This window comes from Nelumbo lutea, chromosome 5 (genome assembly GCF_056320005.1).
Source record: "Nelumbo lutea isolate HS-2025 chromosome 5, American lotus-T2T, whole genome shotgun sequence".
Classification (NCBI taxonomy): Eukaryota; Viridiplantae; Streptophyta; class Magnoliopsida; order Proteales; family Nelumbonaceae; genus Nelumbo; species Nelumbo lutea.
The window spans coordinates 30,316,721-30,343,920 of NC_142688.1; the positions used below are offsets into that span (position 1 = coordinate 30,316,721).

At 37.6% G+C, this 27,200-nt stretch overlaps 2 protein-coding genes across 13 annotated transcripts in view; one reads left to right on the forward strand and one right to left on the reverse strand.

The window, feature by feature from the left end:
- Positions 1 to 1,088: 1,088 nt before the first annotated feature.
- LOC148851388 (uncharacterized) overlaps positions 1,089 to 27,200 on the reverse strand; it is a 43,092-nt gene continuing 16,980 nt past the window's right edge. For 6 of the 11 annotated variants that reach the window (XM_088944940.1, XM_088944944.1, XM_088944943.1 and 3 more), the window contains 9 exons: positions 26,481 to 26,681; positions 26,166 to 26,288; positions 25,811 to 25,848; positions 25,605 to 25,731; positions 12,676 to 18,726; positions 9,870 to 10,019; positions 9,549 to 9,656; positions 9,319 to 9,461; positions 8,087 to 8,901 (listed from right to left, as the gene is read on the reverse strand). In XM_088944940.1, the coding sequence (XP_088801066.1) occupies positions 8,625 to 8,901; positions 9,319 to 9,461; positions 9,549 to 9,656; positions 9,870 to 10,019; positions 12,676 to 18,726; positions 25,605 to 25,731; positions 25,811 to 25,848; positions 26,166 to 26,288; positions 26,481 to 26,681 (7,218 nt within the window). In that variant the 3' untranslated portion in view covers positions 8,087 to 8,624. Of the gene's footprint in view, positions 1,339 to 8,086; positions 8,902 to 9,318; positions 9,462 to 9,548; positions 9,657 to 9,869; positions 10,020 to 12,384; positions 12,566 to 12,675; positions 18,727 to 25,604; positions 25,732 to 25,810; positions 25,849 to 26,165; positions 26,289 to 26,480; positions 26,682 to 27,200 lie in introns of those variants that run through there. The other 5 variants (XR_016099301.1, XR_016099302.1, XR_016099300.1 and 2 more) reach the window with 5 other exon arrangements.
- On the forward strand, positions 1,813 to 6,241 carry LOC148851389 (membrane-anchored ubiquitin-fold protein 3-like). 2 transcript variants are annotated; one of them, XM_088944949.1, is made up of 4 exons: positions 1,813 to 2,568; positions 2,678 to 2,816; positions 4,086 to 4,256; positions 5,730 to 6,241. In XM_088944949.1, the coding sequence occupies exons 2-4, from the start codon at positions 2,687 to 2,689 to the stop codon at positions 5,783 to 5,785; spliced, it is 357 nt and encodes a 118-aa protein (XP_088801075.1). In that variant the 5' UTR covers positions 1,813 to 2,568; positions 2,678 to 2,686; the 3' UTR covers positions 5,786 to 6,241. The 2 variants fall into 2 exon arrangements, with proteins under 2 accessions (XP_088801075.1, XP_088801074.1); XM_088944948.1 differs by having other exon boundaries at positions 1,929 to 2,816.

Here is a 27,200-nt window from a genome sequence, read left to right on the forward strand (position 1 = left end):
TATATGATAATGATGAAACATAAGCTTAGATTCTCAGTGTTCTTGTTCTGTTCTGTTCTGTTCTCTTATGGGACACAAATTATTCTGATGTAATGGCTCCTTTTAATTTGTTTATTTACAAGAGAGAGTTAATGAAGTAAAGCAGGATATGGCATCCCTTTTACATGCAATAGGTATAGCATCTATCTGTTTTTCTTTTTCATTTTGGTAGGGCATATGGTGATGGTACGGCATCTGTCTTCTTTTTTGATGCAGTTTGTAAATTTAATCCAACCACACTTTCTCTAATTCTCTCTGTTTTTACCTTTCTGAACTGTAAACTGCTCAAGCTCAGGAATAACTTTCAGGAGAGGCTAAAACGGCTAAAACATTTCTGTTATAATAAGCTGGACCCTAGAATGTCTTTACCATCTTCTTTGTAAAACGCACAGCGGCACAGGTGTAAGAGGTCATCAGTCATCACCCCTGCAGAAGTCTTGATTTAAAACCAGTTGGCGTTTGAGCCTGGTTAGCCCAGTGGGGGACAGTTAGCTTGGACACTATATTAGGCTTTGATTGGATTGGTTAATTATGCATTGACCTAGATGAAAAAAGTTGAAAACAATTTGTCTAAAATGCATCATCCCATCTCTCCCACACCCCCCCCCCCCCCAAAAAAAAAAGAAGAAATACAAACAAATAGGATGGGAAAAGCTAGATGTCATACTTTGACCTCCAATTTTTTTTTTCCTCCTTTGTGTTTTTGGTTTATGTTCTGTGTTCATTTAGTAGCTATATGATCTTAAAAGGAGTTTGAGACGTCCTTAGATAAAAGGTTAGGTATAAAAGTAATTTCAGTGGGAAGATGACCTCTTCAGTTGACAATTAACAAATAAAGGCTTCGCAGACAATTTGTATATCTCTAATAAATAACCTATCTGCATGAAACAAGCACAGGTGGGAAGACCAATTACGACCAGACGAGACATGTTTTAAGGGGAGGGAGAACTACTGTAGTCTTTTCTTATTGTGTTTTTAATTCTTATGCCAATAACCTCAACTAGACCAATTAAACCCTAAATAAAACAAACTTTATTAATTCCAATAAGCAATGCAATATGGTTGTAACTACCATAAGCTTACATAGTCAAGGCTATTTATTTGGGCCGTTCTGGTGAAGAAATAACATGTTCAAAAAGCGACAGACAGAAATGCAAATGTTGAGATAGATGGGTGGATAAGCTAGAAAGGACAGAGTCAATAAATAAACTTCTTTGAAACAACCTGAGATTAGTTCCAATATGCGATGAAATGTGGAAAAGCAGCTTGAGATGTTTCATCACATGCAGAGAAGATAGCCTGCAGCATCAATAAGAAATGGTTTGTTGTAAGTCAAAAGGAACTAGAAGAGTTGAGAACAGACTAAAAAAAACGAGTTTAAACAGTAAGAAATGTTTTGAGGGCATAATTTAACAATGGATGTGACACTAAACAATTTTCAATGACAGAATTAGATGATGATCTAGTTGAGAGATGGCCCCATGAATGTCCAGATCACATGAAAAGAGGGTGCCATGTTTAGGACCCCTTCCTGATAAAACTAGCTCATAGTTTACAAAGCTGGTGGACTCAAACTTGGAACCCTCCTTAGCCATTGCTTAAACCATATAATGCACGCATAAGATTTGGTAGATGAATGAGATCACTCTGCACCGTTTACCTTGCAAATCTTCTGCCAGTCTAGGCTGTAGTCTGTAGAAGTTTTGGCTGTCCATCCCCCATTGAATTGTTCCAAACTGATATATGGTGCTTGTTTCTGGGTTAAGTCAGTTGGCCACCAAATAAAATGGTCCCCTGGCAAAATTAATTGAAAATAGAAATCTACTCTTCTATCAGTTATTTAATAGATGGGTTCGAATAAATGATTGGAAGAAGTCTACTGATTAAACGTTGTATTTATTGAGTTGATACAATTTTTTTTTAGTGTATTTTTATGCTTCAAATTAAAGATAAAATGGGGTCATTTAATCAATAATTTTATAAACAGGGGAGGGGGTGGGGTGCAGTAAAAAAAGTCTAACCTGAAAACTGAAAAGTTGCCGTTTGGGTTTGTTCCTTTTCCTACAGCAATAAAAGGAAGTGTATGCGCCCGTTAAGCTGACAAAAGTGTGGCTCATTATCACTTTTCTCCTCATTATTGCCAGATTCTTCTTGGGTTTCCGGAAAACTGCAATCGGTGTTTCTTAACGAGCTGTAATACTTCAAAAATTTCCATTACTTGATGGTCCTTTAGTGGAAATCTCTTGTTTCAGGGTGATCTTGAATGGGTTTTGCTGGGTCTTCTCTGTAACAATCGAAGAACTGGGTCTTCAATGAGAATCTTGAGGGGAAGCCTTTGGGGAGGCTTTTATAAGGATCTTCACCTAAAGTCTTGTTAAACAAATGATCTTTCTCTTTTTGTTCTTTATCTCATGAATTTCTGTGAGGCTTATTGGTAACAGAATCGTAGCAACAGCGAGCTCCATCGGGTTTGATCTGGGTTCTGTCTGGTTTGGCACGTAAAGAGAAGAAGTGTCTTCTAGTGAAGAAGTAATAGAAAAGGATTTCTGATGAAAATTCTCTGAGTTTATAGTATAACTGGGTTGTTCGGGTGTGAGGACCATGGAAAACTGAAAATTTAAGTCGTTTTGTTTTGAAGGGCTCTTGAATGGCTGCAGACGAATTGATTGAACTCAAATTCAGGCTTTTTGATGGCACCGACATTGGACCCAACAAGTACAATCCTTCTACTACTGTAGGATCTCTGAAGGAAATCATACTTGCTCAATGGCCTCAAGGTTTGGCATTTTTCGTCCTCTTACTTTCATAAATCATGGATCTTAACATGTCTGAATACTTTTAGATGATTGTCTTCCGTGTTTTTTGTTTACTGGAGATCTCTATGATCTGATTCACGGTTTCAAATTTTTAGATATTTGTAATTAGGATTCTCTTGTTCATCACTTGGAAAGAACTTAAGATTTGTTTTCTCCTTAATTTTGATATCTGCCTAAAAGGAATTGATGGTTGTCTATTTGTATTGTCTAAATTAATTTACCTCGTTTAGTGTTTCTCCACAAAGATGGACTATTCAACTCTCCTACTAATGGTGGTAAGTATGTTCTCTTTTCATTTCTTAATATAAGATGAGTCTATGTCTACCATCATTGAGATGTAATTGACAACTATAGGTTGATTACGTTCTTTCGTGCATCATGAAGAAACCAACAGACTTGAAAAAATCTTGCTTGAGTTACATTTTAGATGTTAAGTCAATAAGTCGGTAAGATGGGCTTAACCATCTGAACTCTTTTCATTGTCTGCTTACTTGTTTTCACTTCTCTCTCTCTCTCTCTCTCCTGGGATTTGAAACCACAACCTCCTTTCTTGGTGCTAGCTTTCCTTGAACAGATTCATGAAGTGTTAGATTAACAATGCAGTGTTTTCTATTTGAATTCATCTGGTAGGAAATCTGGTTTCCACCATGCTATCACTAGAACTAGCATGAGTTCAACCTATCGCAAGATGTTTAATTGTTATCTGCATAACTTCCACTTGTCCATGTTCAAATGCTTCATAGTCTAATCTAAAAGTTTACTCTGTGAAATTGGTAGGTTGATTTTATAAAAAAAAAAAAAAAGGAATATCAGAAGATAGACTAGTTTTGTGAACTTGTGAAACCTTCAAATGTCTGATCCTGAATGTTCAGGATAACTTGTAGATGGTGATTATGGTTCTTGACATCTTCTACGTTTAGTAGGAGTTCTGCTTCAGAGTAAAAGGAACTGAACTGGAGTAGTAAGACAAAAGCATGGATGGTGAAGTAATCTTCATTTGTTGTTTTGTCTTTGTTTTTCTTTCCATCCTACCCAAGGTTTAAGCATTATTTCCTTTTGTAATCCTGTCCAAGGAAAAGAAAATGTCTTATTACTTTCAATTCTCTGTTGCTCATTTATAAAATAACGACTTGAATTGGTCCCATGGTTTACAACATTCATCCATGGTGCTCACCTTTTCATTTACTTGGTGGTTTTATCTTCTAACTAAAGTATGTGCTTATTCTGTAGACAAAGAAAATGGGCCAAAGACAATAAATGATGTGAAGCTTATCAATGCGGGGAAGATACTAGAAAACAGTAGGACCCTTGCTGAATCCAGGGTACCAGTTGGTGAACTTCCAGGAGGAGTCATCACTATGCATGTTGTTGTGCGACCTCCTTTATCAGACAAGAAGAATGGTACTTGGCAAAATATATAACCTTTCATGTTAGCATAGTTGCATGGGTCAATGTTTTTAAAATATGTGTGTACATTAGGATCTGATGCACAAGGCATGATCTTCAAAGCATGAGGATAAATGATGAAAATAAAAACTAAAGTGTAGAACTATGCATAAAAGGACTATATTTTTACGGAAGAAGAATGTATAGAGGAACTACTTGTTATATAAACAAAAACTGTAGAACTGCACAAGTTATCCCATTGTTTACTGTGAGGTTTATAGGAGGTTCAATTGGTGCAAAGTTGTTAATACACTATAGGTATAGAACTGCACAAAGACACTTTTCTGGACATATTGCCAAATGATACCAACAATGACTGTCTATTCTCTAATAGATACCCTAGATTGCCGAGGTCACATGCTACCATATATGGCTGCCATATCATGCCTCTGTGTAAATCATTGAAAATTTTAAGTTCTCAGAAAAAGAAAGAAAACAAATGAGGGAGCCCTGGTCTGAAATTGTTTAATATGAATGGCTTTCAGAGCTCTACTGAAGTTGCCACATAATACCTGCATGTGGGCTACAAGAACTACATACGAACTGCATTCCCTTTATGACCTTGGGCAGTTTCACTGTTTTTAATGATTCCAAGTGTTTCACTGTAACGGGTGGTGGAAATTTTTTCGATCTGTTCATTTGTGTTTTTGGCTCTTTTACAGCCAAGACTTTGCATTCAACCCCTTTCATATGGGCAGCCCAGTGCACAAGGCTCCTCCAATGCAGGACCTGGAGAGGGACAGATGTACGCAGCCTTACCCCTGCACATATAGCGAGGCTGTTTCCAAGATTTGAACCCTGTTTCCAAGATTTGAAAACTATTAATCTGTTTAGAAACATAATGGTTTATGCTTGGTAGAACATGCAGCATAAGTCTGCAATATTTGTCACATTGTAGAATAACTGCAAGACATTTGAACAGATGATTTTGGACCAGCCAGTTTTTGTGCTTTTTGGTTTTTTTTTTTTTCTTCTGAAACAGAAAAAAAAAAAAATCAATACTAAGGGGGAAAGACAGAAAGTTGTGGCAAGCAGATAGTTGTACAGAGTTGTAGGAAGAATTTGACTCAAAATGTTTTTGTAAATTGCATGATTTGAACATTCCAGTCACATTGATTAGAAATTATGTAAGCAGATAATCTACTGAATACTTAAAAACAAAAGATAATGCTACTGAATAAATGATATGTTTTAATGTTGGGTGATTTTGGACCATCCAATCTCAGTGATTTGTATTAGCACATCAAACAGAAGGTTCAGAATTAGTAATTAGATTGAAAACACTAGCACATACTAGTAGCATGAAATGAGTTCACATTTTCAATAACTAATGCATTTGGATATGTACCCAACACTGATGTCATACACAGAATGCAAGTCTCAATCCAACATCTCTGTAGTACTAACATGATTTTCTCCATGGCTCAGAAAAATTGATGGCTGATTCCCCAAAGAAGAACAGGTGTTCATGCTCAATCCTGTGACTGTCATTACCAGGGTGAACTCATCTTAAGTAGGTTTCATATGCATTTCCAAGGGTTGCCAGAACGGTCTAGACTGCATTCTTCAGTAGTCAAAGTGGCTCTTCTAGGCTTGGAAGGTCTGGTTTGTTAAGTTGTGCGGTCTGTGATGACCTTGTGGTTTTCTTGTATGAAATTACTTTCGCAATTCCTTCATGTTTGTCAGATAGAAAAAGGAATTGGGGGATTTCAGAAAATTAGAATCAGGGCCAATTCTCTCTGCACAGAAGAACGAGAACACTACTGGAATCAGAAGAAAGAGCATTGATGGTTTTTCTTTTATTTTTTTTTCTTTGTAAGATGGGGTGTTGCTGCCTTTAATCGATTGATGAATAATTCCTTTGCACGACTTTTTGATCACTTCTAGATGGTCATTATGGTTCATTCAAAATTTATCAGTTAAGTTTATTTATAACCCAAGAATTGTTTGGATTTTATGCTGACTCTTTTGTGGGAGTAAAATAGCAAATGCAGATGGAAATGACAATGAATCAAAAGCAGGCCATATCACAAAAATATTGGAAGTATTGCTACCTTATTACATGGTCTTAATGGGTTGTCCTTCACCTTCAGAGGTGGACAGCATGAGCTGTCCTTTCAAAGGGTAAAATAGTTGGAACTTTTCAGATAGGCACAGAAGATATTGGTTTCATCAAGGATTGTAGGTCCATGTTTAGAAACCGTTATGGGAATTTTCTGTCTCAACAAATTCCATTAACCCCAAATGGTAAAATTCCAAATCAAACTGTTTTAGCTGGAGGACACCCTTCTCTGTTCATATAAGAGGGATGCCAGACCACTTTAAATTTGACCATTGAAGCCACCTAATTGATTTGTGGAAATCCAGGGTGTCACTAATATGTGATAAATGAGGGAACAAGACGTAGTCATGATGTACACCAAAGACCGCATACTGCATGAATGAGTAGTTACATGATGCAAGATTATGGTTTTGTAACAAAGGCCAGATAAAAAAAGGACACGAGTTCAGGTGGTAATAAGTGCAACTTCACAGAAGATTTAGCTCTTGATAAAGTCGAATGGCAAAAACAGAATTTCCATAAACTTAGTCGACCCCATATTGTTGGAATGAAACTTTTTTTAAGTGGAGACGATTTGAAAGACATCCTCTTCATAGGAAGGCTGTTATGATCTTACTTGTTTGCTTAATTTGATAGTTACACTATCTAATCCTTAAGCAGGTCCCCAGGACGGCCTTCTAATCCCCAACCGTTAGATTTCTACCGAAGTACCAAGTACCAACCCAATCGTAGAAAGAAGTTAGCACTGATATTTGGGAAGCTGCAGACCACTAAGCATTATTTTTGACTGGTAAGTCGTAACAACCCAATCGTAGAAAGAAGTTAGCACTGATATTTGGGAAGCTGCAGACCACTAAGCATTATTTTTGACTGGTAAGTCGTAACAACCTGACTCTAGTAACTCTTTTCTGACAATTCACACCATTTATAGAATATGTTCATTGCTCGCGTTTTTATTTTGAACCCTTGATAAGCATAACTACTGATTTTGTATGTTGTTCATTGTTAAGCACAATGTTTTCGAACTGCCGTTGATTCAAACGGTCGGACCTTTTGACCTGGGAACCATCCAGACAAAAACTTGGTCAACGATTCATTGACCCAGGCAATCAAACCATCAAACTGTTTAACCCATTCACCAATTTTGACCATTTTTATTTTAATTTTGTTTTATTTTTATCAGAACAGATTGTCCATTGGAACCAGACAGTCAAATCATCAACCCAGAAACTGGTGGCTGGAACAATTCCAAGTGTGCCACCCAGGCCATTGGGAGGCAGGTAAGAAAATGTAGGGAGTGACAGTTCAGCCCAGGGTCACAATTTTTAGGCCCAAAATACAGTTAGGGTGGGTGCCAGCTAAGAATTGATGCAAATTCAAGGGCGGGCATTGGTGTATAGAGTGGGGGGGTTTTGACATTTGAAATGTTTATAGCTTCAGAAATCTGCATTGGGCCTGTCCGTACTTTTCCGAAAAATCTATTGTTACCTCATTTCAGCATTTTTCATTTCACAAGTCATAAGATACTCGCAAAGTCTAGGTTGTAAACCTTGATTTGGTAGAACAATATTCTAAGTTGGTAAAACAAATCCTTCGCCATACATCTGGAACAGTATGGTGGGGAACAAACTGTGTAGACAATTTTCACCAGAAAACAAATTTGCATGGTTGACAACTTGACATGAACGTAGAATACTGAATACTACATAGTGCGAAAAGAAAATATATAACCTGTACTCGCAGGTTGAATCTCCATTACTTGGGGTAAAGCCAAATAACTACATAAGTAATTGAATTAAAGATTAAATCCGAACCTATGGCAATAACTGTGGTTTCCCAAGAAAAGATATCCCAGCTCTGGTGGAGACAAAGTCAAATCAAGAAGAATGTTCCTCTACAAAGTCAGCTGGACCACCAGAGAAACTGAGATAAATGAAAGAATGTGGTTTACTATACAACAAACTACACACCGATGTATGAATTGAATAGGTAAGCGTGTTACAGGGATTCTACACTGATTTTTTTGTAGTCAACCATGAAATTGGAATAAGGCATTTATTATTTACACTAGGATTGCAATTCCGCTTTGGCATCTACTAAGACCAAGCCCTATGACCTATTTACAGGAATTCAGTTCAGAAGCGCACCAGTGTCCTAACTCAGAAAAGATGTCGATCTGTTGATCTCTTTTGTCAAATAAGAGGGCGACTTCTGGGACTGAAGACAGCCGGGGATGTATATATGGCAACCAACAACTGGTGCTACTGACAGTCCTCAGTGCTAGCTGATGTGGAATGACTTATTTGCAAAGTCTTCTTGGGAACTCTGTTCTTGAGGGTCATCAAGAGTTTCTGTCTCTCTCCTTCCACTTCCGCAAACTTAAGGCTTAGTTGAGAGTAGCGGACATGCATTTCTTTCAGCTCAGTCTCCACAGCTGTATGCCTCCCCTTCAGTTCCAGCATGTCTTTGATAAGCTCGTTGATATCTCTGAAGCTTTTGAATATGGCTTCCTCATTATTGTGTTGTTTCAGGAAAGAGCTGAACAATCAAAATGGGAAATATGTCATGCTTTGTCTATTGAAATAATAAAGGAGCTCTTATTATACACTTGAAGAGGTTTTTAGGCTTTGAAACCATGCTTCAAGATGATGTTAAACAATTAGTGAAATGGTCATTGAATCAAGACGTGAGAAGGAATACTGATCTAATCTTCTCACAGAAACATTGCAGCAAAAGACCATATAGCACTCCTCTCATTGCAGCAAGTTTTAAGTCCCAGTAATATGTTTCATATTCCCATAAAATCAAGTTTACCCAGCTAAGATTTTCACAATGAAACATTGATGGCCAATTTTTCAATTGACCAGAGAAAGTAAAGCCATAAAACATCAAAATTGTCAAATAAGGCTATGCAACCCATCCCCCTCTCCCCCAGTACCAGTAGGGATTACCTACCTCTGAAAATGGAGGCTTGATTTCTTCTTTGCCTGAAATGCTTCTGCCAGCTCAATTTCTAATGCAAGTACTCTTTCTAATGCATTCCCACTGCCAGAAATTTCATTATATAAAGGGAATATGGTCCCTAATTGTTCATTTACCTGAGGAAAAGGAAGGAAAGTTAATGAAAAGTTTCATTGAAGCACTCATGGAGTGAGAGCAGTATGAGGGGTGGGTGGTGTCAGTACCTTATGTAATTGCAGTAGGTCTCTCTGTAACCCTTGAAAACCTGCCTCAATATGATGCTCCTCATCTTCTGGATTAGGAGCCAAGTTCTCATTCTTCATCTTTTCCAACTGCAAGCAAACAATATGGGTTTAGACTTCATCTCCATCAGAAAATGCTGGTCGATTGAATTTCAGTCAAGACAGATTTCTCTACCTAACAAAGAAAATTATTGTTTCTTCTCCCTTCAAAAACTATCCTGTATTATATGCATGAAACCTAGAAATAAAATGGTTCAAACAAAACATCTCTTGTTGCCTTCCCAACAACACCAAGCAAGATACCTCTTTCTGTAGGAGATCCATGGTAGATTTTAAGCTTTGGGCTTTGAAATGGTCATTTATGATTACCAAACCCTTCACATTATTTTGAAGCAGGTCCTCTTGGTTTATGATTACTTTCCTTGAAAGTCCAATTACACTTCTTGAGCAATCCTGTTAAGCAGCAACATACATAAATTTTACTGGGGGCAAACTCATGTGATATGAAGAAAGAATGATTAAATCATGTTTCTACATACTTACAAAGAAGGCAAACAATATAGAGAAAACTACTACAAGGTTTGACTCTCCACAAAAATTGGGGTAATACGAAGAAAAAACAAGTAGGCCTTCATTATAGAAAACATAAGTTGCAAAATTCAAAGGATAGTACTGCTGGCTAGAACTACAAGAATCAAGAAATATGGAAATGAAACAGCTACGATAAGGCTTTTCTATTAGTAATTATTCAACAGGAAAAGAGCAGTTAGTTCTATTATTATATCCAAAAGATACAGTTGCTAGAAAAATAAACAAAAATTTTAACTATCTTTTGTTTTTGATAATTGAAAATGATTTCATTAATCAAGAGAAATAAGATTTTACAAGAATCCCCTGGAAAGGCACGGGATGCAGCCTCCCCTAAACATTACAAGAGATCAGAAATAAAATTACAATGCTACCCAAAATAAACGGTCCCTAGTAGACCCCTGTTTAGCAAGATAATCAACCAAGGCATTTGCCTCCCTACCCACTCACTGATATCTACATGTTATGTGCCTTGTTAAACATTTAATTTTTTTTATGAGATCCCTATAACTCCAAACAACTGAGTCTGGATATGACAGCCAGCCCACAATCACCCTTAGAATTCCCTTCAATTCTCATGAACAATCAAATGCTTATTTCTTTCCCCCTTTTTTTGCTTTTTTTAATAAATCAATAAGTGTTGACTACATTTGTTTTAGCAAAAGCTGACTTAAGTTGATAATTGGATAATGTTGAAATAATTTAGTTATTTGTGTTAGGGTCTGTTTGGCTAGTTAAAGCGTTTTTTTTTCTGTTATTTCTGTTATTGTACTCACTTACAGCAGGGGCACAAGGGTCTTTTCCCTTCTTATTTCTGCTGCCCTATATAATATAATAGAAGCTGGCTCCGCCAGCACTGTTCTATTGCTCCAAACCTTTTCTTCTTTCTTTCTTCCTTCTCCTTTCCCTCTTCTTTCCTTCTCCTCTACTTCCTCATATTTCAATCGGATTTATTGCCAAGAGATAATTTGTCAATTTTTGGAAGACATGCATTGTTTTTAGGCAATGCATTTTGTACACGTCTGAAGAATGGTTTTGTGCTTCAACTTCCCACTGGCTATTATATGCACTTCTATGTCAAAAGACTCAGAAAAAAAAAATAAATAAATAAACAAATAAACAAACAAACAAAACAAAACAAAACATTTCCCAATGAGAAGTATAACTTCAGTTACAGGAGAGTTGAGATACAAACCACCAGATTGCTAATATGTGCACTTAAAGTGGGTGCAGCAACCTAGGTACACAGATTGTACACCAAGGGTCAACCAGATTGGATTAGTCATTATCATCATATTAAATGGTTCAAGAAAATGTCTCCAAACAGGAAAATCACTATCATGTGATTGGATGTTGTTGGCCAGAGGATCTCCCTGGCTGTACTGACAACAGTGGGTCCAACAAGTGCCTCAAAGGTGTTCCAAAGCTCAAAAGTGAGGATCAACTTGTGAGTTGTACCTCACCTAACTTTTAGATAAATTTTAATGAACTAACCTTGAACTGATATTTGAATAGGTATCTTTAAACAGTTCACCTTATGTAGGACTAGGACTTAAACCAAAGTACAACCTTTATGTTAATAACTTGGTGCTCTAACCAATTGAGATAATAGGATTTCATTCTTTTGGAATTTAGATTGCACATTGCAAGGAGGATGAGTGGTGTTGGAAGTGGAATGGTGAAGGATGTTTCTCAGTGAGATCTATGGCTTCAAATCTGAGCAGATCAGGTTTTCGGATTTTCCTAGCAAGAAAATTTGGAATCCTACCCCTCCCTCGAAAGTGAACTTTCTGATTTGGGCTATGTCTCTGGATAAATGTCTCACTAGAACAAACCTGGAGAGAAGGGGACTGCATCTCTTGGATCTGTCTTGTGTTCTTCTAGTTTTCTCATTGATTGAGCACCTCACTTGGATCAGGTGTGTGCCATACCTTTTGGCCTTGTGCCTCACCTTCTAGGAATCCATTGTGCTTTAATGATCATTCTACTTTTGAAGGATTTTGAAGGACTGAGCCTGGCAATTCCATATGTGGGCCATGCTCACCAGTTTTCCATATTTCACAGTAATATAGCAGTACAATACTGCTTGGAGATGCTTTAGATGTTCTTTTACTTGTTAAAGAGGAAAAGCAATAAAAGATAAGGTAAATAAATTTAAAATATTAAAAACAGTAAATAATTTTAAAGATGCACAAAACCTTTTTTTATAAAGGTGCATAAAACATTTAACCTTCCTCAAGACAAAAAATCAGTTCCTCCAGTCTTTCTGCAAAGTGTCTAAGGCAATTAATCAACCATGAAGCGGTGTTGTAAGACTTGGAACAGACCAGATGGTTGAACTAGTGAACCAATGACTTTTCTCTCCAGGTCCCAATTAAATGACCATTTGAACAAGCCTATCATCTGGTTAACTGGTAAAACCAAGATCCAGTGTGAATTCTAGTTTTATGTGCAGTCCAAGTTTGACAACATTGCCAAGGAGCTAAACAAAAAATGATGCTTTTGAGTAACAGGTTGTTACCTGAACAGATGGTGATTCCATATGCTCACAGGAATGATTACTTTCATCATTCAGAACTATGGAAGCATCTTCTACACATTTACAAGGGAACAGACTCTCTTGGTCCAAGGATTTAGAGTACTGGTTCCTACTTACATCGTTTGCAGAAACCATGTCTGTCGCATCCCTCCCAACACTTGCAACCAATGCTTCTTGTTGATCCTCTTCTGTAACTTGCTTAGATGTCATGTGCCTCAGATCTCCCAATCGAAAATTTCCTTCTATGGAAGAGACAAAATTTTCCAGCTGTTCTTTTGTTGAGCTAAGCTCAATAGCGATTCTAGTCCTTTCCTTGTTGCATTCTTGTAAAGAAGCTTCAAGCTTTTCTTTTTCTTCTTTGCAACAGTCAAGGCTTATTAATGAGCATTCCAACTCAGCTTTCATTCTATCATAAGCCTTGACCTTTTCTCGTTTGTCAGACAGTACATCTTGTAACTCAGTCTCCAATTCTAGGATCTTCAGTGACAGTTCTTGGTTTCTTTTCAAGTGAGAGGCTTCACTTTTCTTCCGATTTTCTACCTCATCAAGAGCATCTTGCAATTTCAGCAGCATCTCCTCCCCATACTTTTTGGAAGCATCAAACTGGTTTCTTAGCTCCTGGAGCTCCGATTCACACTGTTCTTTGATAAAAGCAATTCTCAGAGACTCTTGCCCAGCAGTAGAAGAAGATTCTTCAGTTTCTCTCTTTTCACAAGCCTGGAGAGACTCAGCATCAGCCTGGTCTTTGAGTTCCTTCAAATACATTGATAGGTTCTTGAATTCTTCTGTCTTCAAAACCTGTTCAGAGAGCTTGTGAACAAGCTCATTGCACTTGTTCCGTAGCATCATCAGTTCATCACCATATTCCTCGAGCAAGGATATCTGACCATGTTGCTCGTCTAATTTGGCTCTAAGCACTATAACTGCAATTTCCAGTTCACACTTGGAGGTCCTAAGATTATCAATCTCTTCTTCAGAACTTACCAGCATGTGCTTATATTGTTTAACCTCAAGCATATGGCAGTGGTTATCTTCAACAGCTTCCATTTCTGCAGTTGCTGCCTCAGTCTTGTTCTTCTCAAGTTCAATTAACATAGCTTCCTTTTCATCCCTTAGGGTTTTTTTCTCAGCAGCAGAGACTTCCAGCTCAGATTTCAGTGAATTGACAGTTGTCAACAATCTTGCATTTTCCTCAACAAACTGTGCTTCACTAGCAACACGTCCATTGAGGGCAGTTAGGGCATCAAGATGCTTCATAAGGAGTTCTCTATGGCAACCATCCAAAGACAGAAGTTGCTGAACAAGCTCCCGCATCCTAGTCTGGAACTGATTTCTTGTAAAAATGGCCTCGATATTTGCAGCTAATAAATGTCCATGCACTTCTGTCAAGTCAGTTTCCAGATCTCTAATTTGCAGTTGAAGCGATGAAGCATCTTTGTCGGCCTTTCTTAGGCACTCCTCACTGTTCAACAGATTATAGTAGATTCTTGATTTTTCTATTTCCAAATCTGATACTAGTTGCTTGAGTTGGTCCAGTTCAGCTTTCTGTTTGTTAAAAGAGAGTAACTGGTCACGGTTCTGATTCAACTGGGATGTAAGATTTGAAACTGTACCCTGTAGCTCTTCTCTGAGGCCTCTCTCAGAGTGTAATTCATCTTTTACACACCTTAAATTTTCTTTTAAGCTACTAAGCTCAACAGCCAGCTTCACAGATTCCTCATTGCTAGACTGTAAAGATAGGATCAAATCTTGATTTTCTTGTGTATGTTCAGCAATATCCAATTTAGTTCTTTCAAGTTCCCCATTTATGCTTTCCAGGGCCAAGATCCTTTGAAGAAGGCTGTTGTATTCTGTAATAACTTGTTGCAGCTCAGCTTCCATTGTTGTAAACTTTGATAGCAGCTCTCCATTCTGCTCTGCATATTTTTCATCAGCTTCTAAACTAACCATGAACTTGTTGGAAATATCTTCAAGTGCTAGCTGAAGCTTCTCTGCATGTGCATTAGACAAGCCTAGTTTAGTCATCATGTCTTGCACATCATCTTCAAGCTTTTGTTTCATGATCAAAATTTCAGATTCTGTGCCACTCCCAAATTCCAGGATCTTGGTTGCAAAATTCTCATTTTCAGTAGCAACATGTTCTATCTGGATTTCCAAATCTGAAAATTTTGACAGTAGTTCTCTGTTCTGCTCTGCATATTTTTCTTCGGCTCCTGAACTAAGCTGGAGTTTATTAGCAATTTCTTCTAGTTGAACCTGAAGCTTTTCAACATGGCCATTAGACAAATCTAGTTTCATCACTATGTCCTGTAAACCAGATTCGAGCTTCTGTTTCATGATCAGAATTTCTGAATCTTTGCAGCCTAATGAACCTCGAATGCTGTCTCTCTCTTCTTCTGCATCCTTCTTCTCTTGGCTGAGCTGCAGAATCTTTGTTGCCAGATTCATGTTTTCAGTAGTACATTGTTCCAGTTGAATTTTCAAATTTGTATTCTTTGATAAGAGTTCATTGCTCTGGTCTGCATATTTTTCTTCAGCCTCCAAACTAATCCCGAGTTTTCGGGTAGCATGATCAAGTTCAACCTGAACCTTTTCCACAAGGGCATTGGATAATTGTAACTTCAGCATCATGTCATGTATTTCAGACTCAAACTTCTGTCTCATAATCAGAATTTCTGTGTCTTTGTCGTTCAATGACCCTCGAGCAATGTCTCTTTCTTCCTCTGCAACTTTCTTCTCTTGGATTAGCTGAAGAACCTTTGTTTCAAGACACTGATTTTCAGTTGTGGCATGTTCTAGCCGAGTTTCTAAATTTGCAACCTTTGACATGAGTCCTTTGTTCTGCTCTGAATATTTTTCTTCAGCTTCTGAACTAACCTTGAGTTTGTTGGCAGTATCTTCAAGTTCAAGCTGAAGTTTTTCCACCTGGGCATTGGACACCTGTAGTTTCAACACCATGTCTTGTATGTCAGAATCATACTTCTTTTTCACAACCATAATATCCAACTCGTTACTGGCTAATGACCATTGAACAATGGTTTTTTCCTCCTCCAAATCTTTCTTCTCTAAGCTGAGCTGATGAATATTTGCCACAAGATTCCTGTTTTCAGTAGTAACATGTTCCAGCTGAATTTCCAAATCTGAAATTTTAGATAAGAGTTCTTTGTTCTGCTCTGCATATTTTTCTTCAGCTCCTAAACTATCCTTGAGTTTATAATCAAGATCTTCAAGCTGAAGCTGAAGCTTTTCAACATGGAGATTGGACAAATCTAGTTTCTTCACCATGTCATGTACATCAGATTCAAACTTTTGTCTCATGATCAGGATTTCTGAATCTTTGCAGCATAGTGACTCATGAGCAATGTCTCTTTCTTCCTCCACATGCTTCTTCTCTCGGCTCAGCTGAAGAGTTGTTTCACATGCTTTCTTCTGAAGCTGTTCCAAATGCAAGATGATACTCCCAAAGTCCTTGTTCTCCAGGTCCTGTTGCAGTGTTTTACCTGGAACAGCCTGTCCATTAATCTGCTCATAGTAAGATAACATGGTTGACATCAAACCTCCCAGTTTATCTTGCAAAGCATTGACAGTTCTCTCTAGACTGTCTCTCTCAGAGGCCTGCTTTTCAAATTTGGATTTGATGGTTTTCAACTCTTCATGCACACAGCCAACTTCATCTTGAAGATAATACTTCTCCAGAGTTTCCTGCTTCAATACATTTGCAAGTTCTGTTTTTTCCGCAGAACAAGTGATATATTTGTTCTTGTATTCTCTGCATTCCATCATTAGATTTTCAAATTCTGCAGTCTTTTCAGAAAGAAGACAGTTCTCATTGGAAACAGACTCCAATTTTTCTTCCAGGATTTGATTTTGCAATGCCAAGTCATTACACTTAGCAATGCATTTAGATTTGCACTCATTCAATGATTCTACATCATCCAATGCACTCTGTAACCTAAGCATTAGCAATTCCTTTGATTGAGTTGATTGCTCAAGCTGTTGCTCTAATGTATCCATCCTCTCTTCCATGAGTGTAATGCCGCTGCATGCTTCGTGCAATGCTTCTTGCAGAACTTTTGAGTAGACATCCAAATGTGTGTTGGCAACATGCATTTCACAAAGTTCAGCTTCAGCCTTCCAATAAAGCTCTTCTTGCAAGTGAAGTGATCTCTTTAAGTCCTTGAAAAGAATCTCTTCACCTAAAAGTTGTTTGTTTAGCTCTAAATTCTGGTTCTGGCACTGTAAAAGTTCAGCAGCACAAGATTCCTGAAAGTCCAGCTTGGTCTCGGGAAATTCAACCTTGGAACAACTGAATGAATCCAAAGTATCTGAGCTTCTCTTTACTTCTGCAATTATATCAGCATTTGACTCCAAACTCTTCCTGTCTGCCAGAACTTTCTGAAGTGGAAGAGCCTGACATGAAGCCAATTCTTTCTCCATTTTCTGAGATACATAAGCCACTGCTTGGCTTCCTTGCACACTTATTTTGTACTTCTCTAAGGCATTGTCTTGGTCCACTGTCTCCAAGACCTCCTCAAAACATGGTTGTGAAGATTCTGCAAAAGCTTGACTAATGAGCTTCTCATTTGTCTCAAACATAGACAAGACTTGGAAAGAAAGCAGTTCAAGGTCCTTCTGCAATTGATCCACTGCGATAGAATAACTCCAGCGAGCTTTTTTCAGTGCTGTTTCTGCGGCAATAGCCCTTCTCTCAAGTTCCTCATTCAGAGACTCTAAATTACGCCTGTCCTCAGAAGACCTTAAGAATTGATCATTCATATCTTGATGCATTGCTTCCATCTGAGCTTTGCAAGAAGAAATTGTGTAGAGGCAATTGGCATGGTCATTTCTGAGGCTCTGCAGCTCTCCCAGCTTCTGCTTTTGACTTTCCTCGAGCTCCTGGACTAAAGCTTCATAGTAGCACTCCATCTGATCCATTTTTCTTGTAAGGCTTTCCCTTTCAGCTTTGGATTCTTCCAACTCTCTAAGAAGCTCACAAATTTTGTCTTTCAACACATTGGTAGACTCAATGGGGTCACATTCCTCACACAACTCCATTGTCCTGCTTAAGGAAGAAGGTACACCCCCAGGATGACACTTATCCACATCAAAGCTGTCCATCTTGTCTCCAGGAACAGGTTGTTCATGTGTCTGTATGCTCACTGCTCCAATCTCGTTTACATCAGCTCTTTCCCCCGGTACTGTATTTAGTACAGAGATTACTTCTGTTGTTCCTTGTCTGAGGTCCTGCAAAATGCATTGCAATGCCTCTAAGTCTGGGTGAAGAAACTCGAAGTCCCTGTCATGATATTTGAGGCATGCCTTGTTTTGAACTTCCCTTACTTTATCCTCCATAACCAAGAGACCCTGAAGCCATCTGATCTGCATATCCCGAAATAAGTGCTTCCAGTCTTTTTCAGTAATTTCCATCCTGTTAAAATGAGGATGTAGTCTAGAATGTTTTAGATGTTCAAAGTCATCCTTGAACTTCATACACTCCAACTTCAGTATGGAAACTTCTTTGGCCAACTCTTCTCCTGAAGCAATCTCAGCAGCAAGTTGCTGGGCAAACTTTTGTGTTTCAGCACCTAATTCATTGGCATGACTTTGTAAAGAGTTTACTTCCAGCTTAAACTCTAATATAGAAGACTCGGCCACCTCTAAATTTCCTCTCAGTCTGTTATTTTCTTCATAGGCATTTGCCAAGTCATTATCCATAGAATAGTCTGAGCTCCATCCATGAACCCAATCACTGCTTCCCTGTGCCAAGTGCCGATTGTCAGACAGGTCTCCTTTCTCAGGTTGAGGGCTTTGACTAAAGGGAATTCCACATAAATCACCAGACATTGTACTTTTGAGGCTATCCATTTCATGTACACTGGAGGTTTCATGCTTTTCAGCATACAAGCTTTCTGAGGTGTTGGATGAACCATCAATTCCAGCAGCTGAGTCTGCATATTCTTCATTCAACTCCATTTCCTCTTCCAGTAAAGGAAGTTCTTTGGATTCTGACTTGAATCTAACTCTTGCATTTACCTATTTTGAAGCATAAAAGGCAAGAATAAGTTAGAATCCTCACCAACTTGATTATATTATATGAAAAGTGCCAGATGATCCTATAAAAAGCAAAAAGAAGGTAGCAGAAAGCAACTTTTAAAATGATCCATAACCTGTTGGCACCCAGCTAGGTTACCCATCCAATAATTCTGTGAAGGGAAATGGATTACCATTTCCACCAAAAAGCTTTTTATTTGACACTTTTAACATTTCTTAAAAGGCTCATTCACAAATCAAAAGGATCTTCATCTTCATCATCCCCAAGGCATGCCTCTAATCCCTCCACCCCATTTATTTGTTTGCTCACTTTTCTCCCCTTCTTGAAGGGTTTGATTGACAATTTTGAGTGTTTTTCTAGTAAATCAAAAGGATCTTCATCTTCATCATCCCCAAGGCATGCCTCTAATCCCTCCACCCTATTTATTTGTTTGCTCACTTTTCTCCCCTTCTTGAAGGGTTTGATTGACAATTTTGAGTGTTTTTCTAGTCTAAGGGTGAATTGGAGAAAAAGTGGATTAGTTGGTGTCAATATGGAAGAAGGGGGCATCTTTAGTTTTGATGAGTTATTGGGGTGTGAGGTAAGGAACTGACCCTTAGATTACAAGGCCTACCACTTGAGGGAAATCCTAGATCAGATGGGTTTTGAAAGCCAGTAGCGGAGAGGTTCGCAAAAAATATAGCTTTGTGGAAAAAGAATTATCTCTCTCTAGGAGGTAGAATAACCCTAATCAAAGCAACTTTGAAAAACCTCCCTACCTACTTGTCCACCTTTCGTATCCCAGCTAGAATTGCAAGACAGCTTGAGAAGTATACGAGTATGAGGGATTTCTTGTGGGATCTGGGAGAAGGAAAAATTCATCTAGTTAAGTGGGAATAAGTCCATAAACCCAAAGAAAAAGGGGGCCTAGGATTAGGGAACTTAACCCTTAGAAACATTGCCTTACTAGGTTAAGTGGTTGTGGAGATTCTCATCTGAAAGAGATGGGTTGTGGTATAAGGTAATTAAAAGCATTCATGGGGTGGAAGAAAGTGGTTGGGGTGTTGATGTAGCCTCCTTTGCAACCTCAGCTTGTCCTTGGAAAGCCATTCATGAGGTATACCCAACATTTTGTAACTTCATTTCCCTTGATGTGGAAAAGGGGAGCAAAATATGCTTTTGGGAAGACCTTTGGTTAGGGGGTACACCACTTAAAACACAATTCTCTAAGCTCCTTGCCCTCTCAACTCTAAAAGGTGAAACTGTCTCCAGATTGGGAAGATCTTCCCAAGGTCTAAGTTGGGACTTAGGATTCAGAAGGGGACCTTAGGGAAAATGAGTGTACCTCTCTTATCAATCTACTTGGACTCTTGGAGACAGTTTTTCTGGATGATAAGCTTGAGGATACTAGAGTCTGGTCAGCCTCCCTTGATGATCTTTTCACTTGTTCTTCTCCTTTTAGAAACCTCACTTTGCCTGCTTCTGTAGGGGTAGATTGCCTAGTTAAAGAGATTTGATGTAAGCCTGTCCCACCTAAAATTCAAGCCTTTTGTTGGGAAACTTTCCTTGGTAAGATTAATATTTGTGATTTGCTATAAAGAAGGCTCAATTGCTGCCTTTCTCCTAATTTTTGCTTTATGTAGAGCTAGTGGTGAATCGCTTTCCCATTTGTTAATTTCTTGTCCTTTTGTGCTCTGTATTTGGGAGTATTTCTCTTATCACTTTGGTTGTAGGTGGGCTCCCCCTCAAGATGTGGTTGGCATTTCCGATACTAACTTCTTGAGGCAACTAAAGAAAAGACGGAGGCTATTATGGCGAGTTACAAAGGCAGCAGAAGTTTGGGTTGTTTGGGAAGAGAAAAACGGCAGAATTTTCAATGGATTAAAAGATCTGAGGTGGTAGTGGGCTGGCTGGAGGAAGAAATTAATGGACTGTGGAACTACAACAACGAAAAGAAGTTCCAAGTGGCTGACAAGGGATATTGATGTAAAATTCTCATGGGTTAAAAGATCTGCTAATTATTTTGCAGATAGGTTAGCTAAACAAGGGGTGAATAGGGTTTCTCTTCCCTGGGCTAAATTGTAATTGTTTTTCCCACCTGTTGGGTGGACTTCTTGGATGGGAGTCGGGAGAGTTAAGAAAGTCTATCTCCCCATTCATGTACTGAATCCTTAATTCTGTTAATGGAAAGCCATTTGTTATTGATCAAAAAATAGGAGAATTTTCAATGATAAGAGTAGATCTCTGGAGGAGGTAATAGACACCATTAAACAAAGGTGGCACATTGGGTAAAAACCTTGGAAAATTTTAAAAGTTTCTCTGTGAATGACTTATTTAGAGCTTAGACAGAAGTGGAAAACTCCTCTAAACAAAAAAAAAAAAAAAAAAAAAAACAATGATGGATTGGAAACCTCCAGAAGGCAACAAAATAAAACTGAACTTTGATGGAAGCTCCTTTGGAAATGTGCCAGGGATAGGTGGTGTGTTTAAAAACTCTGAAAGCAGGACAATGGCTGCTCTATATTCAGGACCTATTAGATTGGGAAACTCCATGCAAGGTCTTTGGCTAGAAAAACAATTGGGTTACAAACAGGTGGAGGTGGAGCTGGAAAGGGGATTCAAAGCCAATTGTCTCATGGGTTAACTATAACAGGAACATTCCATGGACTCTTAGACATGTTTTTAAGGAAGTGGAAAGTATTGCAAAGGATGTCAATGCTGAATTTAAATGGGTGAGAAGGACTGCAAATGGGCTGGCTGATTCCCTGGCTAAGCAAGGGGTTTTGAGGCTGCATTTATTTTGGGTTGCTATTTAATATTGGGTGTTCTTTCTGGTTAGCAGTCTTGCCCCTATATGTACAATTATCACATCTCTTTTATCATAATAAAATTCTCTTTGCTGATAAAAAAAAAAAAAAAAAAAGATCATGAGATGGAGTGCCAAAAACGAAACAACTAGAGATATTCATCATACAAAATCTCCCCATAATGCCAAAAAGAGCTTTTTTCTTTCTTTCTTTTTTAAGTCTATTAGATCTTTTATATAGTACTGTAGAATTCAAGCCAGTGAATTCTCAAAACTTAAAGTCCCCTTTTGTTAGACACACAGAAACAGTGGATCTACAAATCAAGTAATCAACCCTATAAAGTTCAAATCATTTTGGCAGCTAAGTTATTAATCCAATCATGAAAAATCTCCAGATGAAGGAAAATAACCTTAGCTTTTTTATATAACAAAATCGAGCTCCACATTTCATTGCTCCTCTTTTTGTTGGTAAAAAATCCATTACTCCTTTATGAAATGAAAATCCTATCTCTTGTGGCATCATGGTAAGTGTTGACCGTAAAGTATGGAAGAAAGTTTTTTAAAGGGTAAAACAGGGAAAAGTTAAAAAAAAGGGAATATTCTAAAATCATCAAGATACCCTAAAGACCCTCCAGAAGTGCTACCACTCATACTGAGAAAGATCCCTGAACCACAGCTGGCCCCTTTTATTATCCACAGCTGGCCCTAAATCTTCTGACATCTTAAAGGAAAGTGACTCCAATTTCCTGAGGCCAAAGCCCAGAATTTGAGGACAAAGAATCCCCCCCCCAATGTTTGTCACTGTGGATATGATAAAAAAGGTCATTTACATAGACACCCCCTCTAATTCGCAACCGCTTTACTTATCACTATTTTCCTTAGGCAGGAGTAGGAAACTGCATTTTTTACCTTAATATATGTTCGAGCAAATTAAAAAAAAAAAAAAGAAAAAATGTTCATTTTGCCCCCATGTTTTGTTTCTAAAAAGGTTGATAACTTGATATGAGACTTGCTAGGGATATTTTTGGAATAAAAAACCTGCACTCTTACCCTTTCACATTTTCTACTCGTTTTAAGAGGTCATATGACCATTCCCAAATGAAAATACAAACAGTTCCTGATGGAAGGTCAATTAAGTAAAGTGGTTGAAACTACAGGGGATGTTTTAGTAAGAATGCAAACTATAGGTAGGTTTTAGTAAATATGTGAATTGTGAAACCTTAAGGGGTGTCTAAGTAAATGACCCATAAAAAACTACAAATTATATTTTGAATGTGTTTAGGTTAAAGCACCAAATGGTGAGTAAACTTGATGTAGGAAAAAGTTCAACTGAGCTTTCCATTCACCAAAAACTTGGCAGTACTACTACAGACTACTTATATCTTCATAAAACTATGATAAGAACACTTATGGTTCACAACTGAATTGCTGGATTAATGTACAATAGTTAAAGTTCTAATAGGCTAAGCGACTAACAGAGAGGGGGAGAAATAGGATAAGAACTAAAGACTTCTTCCTAGAAAAATGGAATATGAGAAATAGAGATTGTTCCAAAATAACCACACTTGCAAGCCTTGCATACTCACAAAACCTAATTGATGATTTTTAATGGAATACTGTGTCTAATATCTGATTTTGCGCGTATGCCCATACATGAAGATTTAAGTACTGTACTCTTAATGTTAGCATTCTTTTTAGGAAAATAACATGAATATCTATGTATAATAGAACATAAAGATTCTACTTTATCAGCTAATCCTCTTCTCTATCAGTGAAAGAAGATTCTCCAATTACAATGCCATTGATAAAAGACGCCATCTTGTTGTATTACACACTTCAGCACAAAGACTAAATATTGAGCACATGTTCAACCACTTTAGTCAAGATAGTATGGACGTAGTTGTTCTACAGTCTGGACCATGGCCCCTTTCTTTTTAAAAAATTGCAACCAGATTATAAAATCAAAGTAAATCCCAACTGGTCCCTGTAACTAAGTGAAGGTTTTCTAAGAAGTTTCTAATTGAGAGAATAGCACCCCGTAGGATGTATTACTTCGGCAACAAGATATAACTATCTTGCAATAGAAAACCTTTGAAGAGATCATGTTAGCTCTGTTTTTCTTATTTTTATGCATACTATAACTTTTTACAAACTTATCATGAAAAAAGATTTAGTCCAACAATAACATTAAATTGTACAAAATCTGCAAACTATTATATAAGAACCTGAAAAAAGTAATTGGAGTCACAACATGCTATGAATTAAGTGTTTATCAATAAAGAGAGGACAGCTAAATAGAGGTATCTTAATGTTCTTTTTTTATGAGTAGCTATCTTAATGTTCATCAAGAAAATAAAAATGGAGGATTTTGAGGAGTTCTATATGATAAGACGAATCAACCCAGGGATGAATGCCACAATCATAGCTTGATATGAGAAAAAAAAAATAGGTGAGGCTTGTCACCCTAGATATTTTGGACCAATTAACTTGATTGGAAGTCTCTAAAGTAATTGGCAACTCAAATTAAAAAGGTACTCCCATCATTAATCTCACAAAATTAAGGAGTATTTAGCCAAGGTAGACAAATCACAAACCAATTTTTAATAGCCAATCAATGTTTGCAAGAGCTACAGACCAATTTTTATTTTATAGTTGGTTAGTCCTTATTTCTTAGATTACACCCTGCTGCACTTTATCATTCTTTTTTATTTGATATGAACTAGCCTCCTCCTACTACTCCTCTTAGCCTTTTTCTGTTTTGTCTTCCTTAGTCTGAAACAAGGGCTCCCCCACCCTTCTCTTTCTGTCTTTTTGCTTATTCTACTTCTTCTCTTGGACTGTGTTAGAGGAATAAAAACCTACGCAGGGACCTCACCTAACAGTTTAAGCTTTTAGGTTGAATGGTTCCTTGAGATGGTATCAAAGCCTGTTTCACCAAATGGTCTAGTGTTCAATCCCCGCTGCCCCCGTTATAATTAATTAAATTTGAGGACAAGGTATGGGTGGATCTGTGCTTTTCCACGCTTCAAGCCCAATAGGCTTTCATGTGAGGGGGCATGCTAGAGGAATAAAAACCTATTTAGGGACCCCACCCAACAGTTTAAGCTTTTAGGTTGAACAGCTCCTAGGGGACTCGATTTTTTTTTTTTTTTGAAACATGTATTGTATTGTATTGTATTAAAATATGAGAGAAATCGAAAAACATCATCCCATGTACAATGAGAGCCTGTACATTGGGAATATACAAAAAGATTCAATGAAAGAAAGGTCTAGCTTGCAAAAAAGAGAAAAGCTGGACACCCATGAATGCCCTTTGTACACTTAACTAGGAACACAAAAAGCCTACAACCTTGTTTCTAACTGAAATTACATCAGAATAATATTCAGCTGTTTCTTTCCTTCCAAAGAGCCCATAGCCATAGGATAGCAGAAGGAAAAATCCTCCAAAGCAGTTTGCCCCTAGTATTCAAACCCTTGAGGGACCACCCTTGCAGAAGGGGACTCAATTTTTATTTGCTTGACGAATATTAAAAATTGAGGTTTTCAAGGTGGAAGGGAACTCAAAAGTGGTGTGATGGCTGAAAATGACAGCCAACAAAATTGGCAACATAGACACATTGAGAGAAATAAAACATCCAGCAAGGGAACTAATAGATACTTATCTTTAGATCCATAGATTAGCAGCATGTTGGTTCAGTAGCAAGGCGAGGGTTAAACAGGGAAAATTTGTATTGGGGGGTATCATTTTTTTTTTTTTTGTAAGTGGGCATCACTTAATGTTGCATGTAAGACTACAACTACAAGTACGAAGTCAGTTAGTGATAGCTAACAGCTAACTTAACAAAAGGGGCCAATCCTCATTGCACGTAGCAATCTTTTGTTATTTAACAATAAAGTTTCCACATTAACAATCAAAAAATATATATCATTCAGAACTTTTTGATGTGCAAGGGAAAAAAGTTGCCAAAAACATGTGTAACATTTTCAATTTCATCTTGTAGATAAAAGGTAACCATCTATCATGAGAAAAATTACAGAGAGCCAGAGAACTAGGGCATATAGGCAGTAATAAACCTTGTCTGTTTGGTCATTGACCATCTCTGCAGATGCTGGTAATTTTTCAGCATTCTCATCATGAATGTTCTGATTGCCAGTTATTTGCAGCCCCTTCTCTCTTAGCTCCCTCTGCTGCTCAAATTCTCTGAGGACCGATCAGACCCAAGATAAGTTGGTTTACATAATAATAATAAACATGTAATTGATAAGGTTTTATAAAGTACCTGAACCCAGTTTTAGAAGTAAGCAGCTGGACTGTGACCTGGAATCAAATAGTAAATCACCAAACCATGGATCAGGGGAAATTATGATTATCCTATTAGAAATAGCTAAAAATCTCAGCTAAAGTTAAATATGAAAATAGAAAAATGAACAAATGAAGAAAAATCTAAGGTGGAATTCTTTTCTTTTTCCTTTTATTGATATGCAAACAGAACTAAAACACAAGACTCACCTTGTTGAAACCATATGCAAGTTGAATCCCTTGTAAGTATATGATTATCATAAAGAGGATTAAATCAACAAACCATGAAAGTATATTGTCACCATGAAATATCTAGGAAACAGAGTAAGACTCACATGTAGCATAGTTCCAGAGCTGCATCCTTGAAGAGGCAGTGCAACAGCATAAGGCTTTGATGCATCTGCATAATCAGCAAGGTTGATGTAAGCCTCACCAAGGAGGCTAGATCGAGAAGAACCCTGAAATCAATGAAATTCATGCCAATATAATTGTTCGTATCAGCTAGGGAACACCAAATATACTGATATTTTCAATTGTAGCATGAACAGCAAGAAAGAGAAAAACATAAATTAGAGGTATAGAAATAATTTGCATTACAGTCAAGTCATTACACAATTAAGAAAGAAATGCAGTAGTTCGAAGGACTATACCATAGCCACAACAAGCTTATACAGCTTTTCATCATACTGTTTGGTTCTGGCATCATGGAGAAGTCTTGTGGTCTCATAAATGGGGTCTGCCCATTTGCAAGTGCCGTTTCTCACATTTGCTTTGTTTGTTTTTGCTGTCACCTTTCCCGAATCAGCAGGGATGAAAGATATAAACAATTTATCCCATCCAGTCTGTGGAACCTGAACAGGATAAAAAAGACATCAAAGGTTTCTTGCAGTCATTGGAGAGATAAAAGGTTGCATGTATGGATAAAACATTATTTTTCCCAAGATTGCTGAATATATGCAGTTAGGGACATGACATCATTCCTGAACTTTTAGAAAGTGTATCATGACAATGATATTTATTAGCTCACAATGAAATATATGGTTTTGGGCTGGATGTTGAAGGGGATTCCATGCTGAACGTGGGCTGGATCTGGATGAATTATAATCAAGGGAATTGCATATACAGCAAGCTATGAGAGAAATCAGATAATTAGCAAGAATGGAAGAGGCCACTTTCAGATAGATTAATAGATAAGCAAACAGTTTAGCTGGTACCTTGGCCAAACAAGGGGTATTTAGGGAACAACATTTTTGGGCTTCATTGTATAATTGATGTGGTAAAGGGGTGGCTCTTCAGAATCCTACGTTGTAAATCCACTCTTGTTTATCCATATACCCATAATAAAAATAACAGATACACGTTCTTTGTTA

Bases quoted from the DNA above. Each gene is read 5' to 3' on its own strand.
- LOC148851389 (XM_088944949.1), top strand. From the start codon at position 2,687: ATGGCTGCAGACGAATTGATTGAACTCAAATTCAGGCTTTTTGATGGC. The intron at 2,817-4,085 runs GTTTGGCATTTT...CTTATTCTGTAG, and splicing joins ACTTGCTCAATGGCCTCAAG to ACAAAGAAAATGGGCCAAAG. The intron at 4,257-5,729 runs GTACTTGGCAAA...TCCATGGCTCAG, and splicing joins TTTATCAGACAAGAAGAATG to AAAAATTGATGGCTGATTCC.